Source organism: Solanum tuberosum, unplaced genomic scaffold (assembly GCF_000226075.1).
Source record: "Solanum tuberosum cultivar DM 1-3 516 R44 unplaced genomic scaffold, SolTub_3.0 scf00073, whole genome shotgun sequence".
NCBI classification, from domain to species: Eukaryota; Viridiplantae; Streptophyta; class Magnoliopsida; order Solanales; family Solanaceae; genus Solanum; species Solanum tuberosum.
The window spans coordinates 485,615-492,501 of NW_006239002.1; the positions used below are offsets into that span (position 1 = coordinate 485,615).

Below are 6,887 nucleotides of genomic sequence, written 5' to 3' on the forward strand. Positions count from 1 at the left end.
TAGAATTGAAATATATGTATTATGATATAATATGAGACTTAAATGGAATAAGAAATTAAGACTTAAGATTGAGAGGATATAGAAATAGATGATTTTGTAAGAAATAATAAGGGATAGAAGGTATTTATAATATTAAAAATGGGTTAAAGTGTATTTATGATAACTTGAGGGTTTAAATTAAAATATTAAAAGTAGGGGATGGTAGGGGGTGTTGGGGAAGTGAAAAAGTGGAATAAATCCGTTGAGGGGCCCACTAGCCATTGCCCCAACGTTGGCAACAGATACAATTCAAACAATTAAAAAAAACAAAGGGGATCCCGCGAAAACCGGCCGGTTTAGACGGGACGGGATCGGATCCGGCGAGACGGTTCTCAAACCGGTCGCAGGACGACCCGGTCCCCCGCCAGCCCTAGACTCCTTATTAGACTAGGCACTAACCTAGCTACAATGCCCATCCACAATATTCTTCCTCACATATACAGTTTCGCCAACTAATTTATTAGTATGATAAAAATGCACACAATACACTATTATTTTATATATATATATATATATATATATAACACATGTATATTTAGTGTATATAAAATATACATAGTTTATATATTTTATTTTATAAACTGATTGACTGAAGTTTTTAGGATAGTACTTATCCCTAATCCTTATGGGAGTACTTTTTAATTGTAATATGCATCTATCAATATCCACGGTGTATATATATATATATATATATATATATATATTGACAAAAATCATGGATCGAGAGATTAGGTATTTTGTTTCAACCTAATCATTTATCTTATCGAATCAATTGGTGGGGAGAAAAACAGTTAGGAAGGCATTATCATCACTCATGAATATGATTTATTTCGTACTAAATGATCATGGATTAATGCAACAAAATGACAAAGTAGGGTATCCAAACTTTCAAATTTGTATGGCTAAAAATCTATATTTCTAATTCACATACCTCTAGGCACAAAGGATTACTAAGCTCAGGACTTAAAGTAATTACACTACAAGAAAGTTCATACTTGTCTATGTTTTATTTGGCTTCCTGAATGGTTAAAGAAATTAAATTAAATTTTTTTTGAAAATTAATGAGTTTTTTTTTTTTATCACCAATGCTTTTCTCAATGTTATCACCTCATGAAATTTTAGCAGCTCAATTGATTTGACAATTTAAACTTTTAGCTTGTTGGAAGGTTGATTCCCTGCCTTATAATTCTTTCCCCTATTTCCCCCTCTCGTACTCCTAATTTTTAATTTTTTTTTTTTTTTAAAATAACCTACCCCTTATTTTATGTTTCAACATTAATTTTGGCAAACCATTTTAGACAGTGGACCTCCAAATTCTGAAAAGTTTCTTTATTATTTCATAATTTAAATTTCCATTGAATTCTGGTCTCAATTCAATATGCAGTTGCAACAACAAATTTTAATTTGAAACTCTTTTTGTTTTTTCCATCGAGGTCTATTAAAAATCAATCATTATAGACAATTAAGATCCGAAAAAAATGCTAAAATAATTATATTATCTGAGAAAAGGACTGGTTAACTTTCTAATATGAAAAGCAAAACTGATAGTAGTAATAATAATAAAAAAGGGTCCTAAAAGCATGGCAAGAGTATCTAAGGATAATTTAAGTGTAATTAAATTATAGTATGTTGTGGTATAAAAAAAGAGAGTTCAATAATGCAATTGAAGTTATCGTGTCCCTTCTTCATAGCTAGAGACAGATGCCTTCGCTTTCCATGGATGGGATCATGTTCATCACGAAGATATATATTATAGTCTGAAATACATGTACTATACCATTCGTTCAAATTTATTTGTCTGATTTTGATTATATAAAATTTAAAAAAATAAAAAAGATTTTTAAATCTTCTAATATTAAAATAAAAATATGTAGAATGTACTAAATATATTTTAATCTTATACCTTAAACATGTCATGCAGAAAATTAGAATTAAGGATTATTCAAAAAAGAAAGAGACGTTATTTTTTAAATAGACTAAAAAAAAAGTAAAAACAAATAGATTTAACGGCAATTCCTTGTTTCACAAATTCTTCAAAAAAGGAATATTGTATGAAATACTCTTATCAATTTTTTTGACACATTTCTTGTAAACTTATTTCAACAAGTTGATAGGTGTTAAGTACTTCTTATTTCCAATCCTATGTTATGCTATGAGTTATTAAGTGAGAAAAAAGAGCGAGAGCTAAAAAAAAATATAAGGTAATCTTTTTTTTTTTTTAAAAGGTAAAACTATATCTAATATTCCTTTTTTATGGTTAGTCATTTATTGCCATGAGTTGGCAAACCATATTATATTATACTATACAGCAGACAAACTAACTAATTTTTTATCCATGAATTTCCCATTGAATTTCTGTCTCAAGTCAAGCAGGCCACTTTATACATCAAGAATTTAAGAAATGTCTCCGTTTTCTCAATTAGTCCACGAAAAATATTAACTAGAGACAATTAAAAACTTAATTATTATAAACCCAAAAACAAAGTCGGAAAAAAGAGACTAAACTTTCTGTTAGACGAAAAGCCACAAAAATTAAAAATTGGATTCCTAAAAGTCTGGCAAGAGTATCTAAGGCTAGACAGACTTAAATTATATGTTACACTTATAAAATAAAGCTCAATAATGCAACTAAAATATATATTAAGAACTGATGGGGACCTTCCACTTTCCGTGGACGGGTCATGTTCATCACGAACAGATAATATTTAAAAACATAGAGCAAAATAATTCTTCCCATTTTCGTTGAATTTTGTGGTAATTATTTAATGATAATAATATAATTATCGTTATTATAATCAGCGACAACAATAAATAGGGATATTTATAATAAACACTCTCTTTTAATTTATTGTAGTGTTTGTATGTCATTATATTAATTTCCACATATTTTTATACAATCAAGTTAAGTTGCATGCAATAACATGTATAACATATTTTAGGAAGCATAATTTTTTATAACCTGAAAAATAATACTCCTATAAATAATTTGTTATAACGAGTTAATTAAACTAGTCTACGCAACTTAAAAATTACTTGGAATATACATTAAATGTTTTTAAATAATTAAAGATTTATGATTTTTATTAATCTCTAATTTTATACATTTTTTTCAAAAATTAAAAAGTCGACATTCGAATTCACATTTAAAAATATATATGTATATATACAGAGCCTCTTTAGGAGCGGATCTATAGGTAGCATGTTCATTTATATCTAGTAAATCACCAAAGTTACAATAAACAGTAGATATGAATTCATAACTTTAAAAATATAACAGGTCAGTTAATGATTTTAAAGATTGAACTCATAAAATGATCGTTTTTTTTTTTTTTTAAAGAAAGTAGATGAGCTGAACTTGGAAGAAAGAAACAGTTCATTTAACAAGCATGGATACATCATTTTCACAGGTTAACTGAGCCATAACGTACAAACCTAATTCTGCCGAACGTCCTCGTCTAGTTACAATCAGGACCCATCTAATCACAAAAGTAAGACAAGAAAATGAAAAATAAAAACAAAAGACAAAAAAAAAAAAAAAGTTTTAGGGAATCACATCCTTCATTGACTCTCCTCTACTGATGCATGTGTAATTAATAAACACTTCTCCTCTTCAACGACGTCGTTCAGGTGTCCATTGAGGCAAGGATGGGCTAAAGTGTCTTGACATTACTCTTGAGTCAAGAAGTTCCAAAATAGGTGCAAAATTCACACATCTAGGCACCTTATATTGGTTAATTGAAGCACCTCTTGAAATTGCATAATCCATTAATTCTTCAAATGTCCCATTTTTCACCACTCGAATTTCCAGTGGACCAATTGAGTTACAAGCAACTCGCCCTTGTCGATACACTGTGTTGAGTGACTCTTCCATCGCTAAACAACATTGGTTCAATACTTCATCACTTGGAGAATTGTTCAAATCCTTCATTAATAACTCCCAATAAATCACGTAATGTCCTGGAATTGTCTTCGTATCTGCATAACTAGTGTACTCGACAACGCTGGTGTTGAACTCCCTGAGTAATTTCGAAGCATTCTCTACGGCTCTCTGTAACTCAGCCTCATCAGTTTTGTCCGAGTCAATGCTCAATAAAACATTTTTTCTCCGGACGAAATGGAACTGCGGGGCTGAGTTGTGAAATCCGGTGACTCGGAGAATGTCTCCGACTCTGTAACGGTATAATCCGGCGTACGTCGTGATTACGAGCTCGTACTCTTTTCCAACTTCAACGTCGACAAGGTCAACGAGATTGGTAGGTGAGGAAGTTGTTGTTGATGTAGGGTCATGGGGTAAAAATTCAAAATAACCCATGTTTGGCATGATGGTGTAGGAAACTTCCGAGGGCTTACACATGGGATTTAAATTAAGCCCAAAGTAACACTCGGAAGCTGCGTACATAGTACACGCTTTTGGTAATCCACCACTGTAATAATCCAGCGTAGGAATGTACTGAGCCATAGCACCCGTGACGATAACGTCAAGGTACTTCGTCTTAGGCCAAATCCTCGTGATAATTCCTTCCCAATTTTCCTTACAACATTCATTTGCAACAAAATCCGCTAGCTCTGGATTCGGTTTCATGATTTTACCCATCCGTTCGCAAACAGAAGGGTTGGTAATTAGTGTGTTCAGAGTTCCAGTTCGAATGTCATGAGCAAGTTGCTCCCAGTGGAGCTGCAAGAACCGAATGGCTCGGACAAGGCCCGAGGCAAAAACAGCGCCGAGGCGAAGAACTTGCTCGCGCTCATAGAGACCGCAGAGCATTTGAGTGTACATGCTCTGGAAAGAGTCAGAACAAAGGATTGTTTCATTTGGGCTTGTGTAAACATTGTACGGGTCATGAGGTCTGCTTTTGAAATGTTCACTTTTGTAATAGCTTGTTAAAACGGGTCGAGCCAATAGCCCACCTGGAGTTTTCGTCTCAGATTTGATAAACAAGAAGTATAGTCCTTTGCCTTTGTCTAATCCAGGCACGTATCTGTCACGTAAATGAAGTTTCGTAAGAAATATGCTTTATGTTTCCCAAATAATTCGGATACCAAAAGAGGTAACGTAACTCAAGTTGCCTTCGCATTTATTATACTTACAGGTTCATAACTGGCATTAGAAGACTGTAAAGTAGCTGGCGACGATCCAATTCTTCTTTAATTGTTGGCATCAGTTTCCTTTCACCAGCTGAAGTTCCAGAGCTGTTAATTAACAAATACAAAAACACATATCAATAACTTGCAAAATAATTAATAATAATGTCATATAAATTAAATCGAGTTAATATCTCACTCAACTTTAAAAATTTACACATTTCTAAACTAACACATTTCTATCAATAAAATCATTTAATCGAATTTACTATTAAAAAAATATTGACATAGCAAAATAAAGCACTCATATATTTTTATATCATGTAAATACAGACCCACAAATAAATGAAATTAAAGAAAATTCGGACAAACTTAATCACCAAAACAAATATTTTTTTATGATATTGTTGTATAATTTATGTCTTGATTTAATAAATAAATGGAAAAAAAATTCTTAGTGAAACATATTTTGGTAGTACTGTAATACCATAATATTTAGTTTGCCTCCTTAATAAAAAATGAATACAAGTACTTAAGCAAAACAACAAATAAAATACAAAACAGGAAGAACAACAATAAACAAATGTAGAAAATAGAACAATTATTTATTACTAATTAAGTTCTTCGGCGTGTAATTTATTTAGATGTTTTTTGCTATATATTATAGATAAAAATCTTACTTTTCCTTCGTAATTCCACTGTTTGCTAACGTTAGATTCGTTTAAGTCTGAAAAAAATAATTTTCAAAATTGTTGATAAATAATTTGAAATTTGAAATTGTGTTTGTACATACATTTTAGTTGATTTTTTTTAAAAAAGTTTTGTGAGAGGAAGTGAAATTTCTCTTTAATTTTATTTATTTGTGGATTCATATTTACATGATATAAAAATAATTATTTATTTTGCTATGCCAATACTTTTTTGAATGATAAATTTGATTGAGTGATTTTATTGATAGAAAGTTCTAAGTTTAGTGATTTAATGATACAACTTTACTAAATAAATTCTTAATGTTGAGTGGTCTTTTAAGATATTAATTCAATTAAATCAAACAGATAGAATAATATATTCTACGAACATGGCGCGTTTGCTTACCTAGTGAGGAATTCAGAGATGGGATGAGCGGATAAGATAGGAGAACGATCGCCGTTAGCGATCCGTTGGATCTCCGGTTGAAGATCTTCATAAGTTACTACCGGAATAATGGATTTAAACGTTTCACGATCAGTAACGCCGTCCAATTTAAAGCGTTTGAGGTATTCAGTTTGGGAGTTTCGAGTCAGTATCTCATCCAATACTCTTTGTTGAACAGCATCTGCATTTCTAGTCATCTCTTCGATGAATTGAAGTGCTTTTGCGTCTTTCTCACATGCAGGAGGACCCAACGGAGATGATAAAACCGAATCAACAGCCATATTTCAAAGTTGAAAAAAAAGAAGAAGGAGAAGAAGGTAATTCACCAAAGATTAATTAACTGTTGAGACTTGAGAGAAAAGAAAAGAAATTTTTTTTGTTGTAAAATTAGAAGATGTGTGGAGGATGGAGTAAGAGGGGTGTTTAAATAGGGGGAAGAGAGGGGGAAGGTGACACGTCACGTGCCATGTAAACAGTGGGACCCATAAGGGCGGCAAAGACAAAAAGAAGGTTGGAATTGAAGTCGACGCGCGGGGGCCGTGGACAATTTTGTAATATCAAAATGTTGAGTAAAGAGGGGACAAGGTGGGGGCCCAACCACGTCTACAAAGCCCTAATTTAGGGGTGCAATA

At 32.0% G+C, this 6,887-nt stretch overlaps 1 protein-coding gene across 1 annotated transcript; it reads right to left on the minus strand.

The window, feature by feature from the left end:
- Positions 1–3,398: 3,398 nt before the first annotated feature.
- LOC102595982 (probable indole-3-acetic acid-amido synthetase GH3.1) lies at positions 3,399–6,631 on the minus strand. The gene is made up of 3 exons (XM_006346276.2): positions 6,217–6,631; positions 5,128–5,229; positions 3,399–5,018 (listed from the first exon to the last, which is right to left on the minus strand). Exons 1-3 carry the CDS (start codon positions 6,534–6,536, stop codon positions 3,650–3,652), a joined length of 1,791 nt encoding a protein of 596 aa, XP_006346338.1. The 5' UTR covers positions 6,537–6,631; the 3' UTR covers positions 3,399–3,649.
- Between the last annotated feature and the right edge of the window lie 256 nt (positions 6,632–6,887).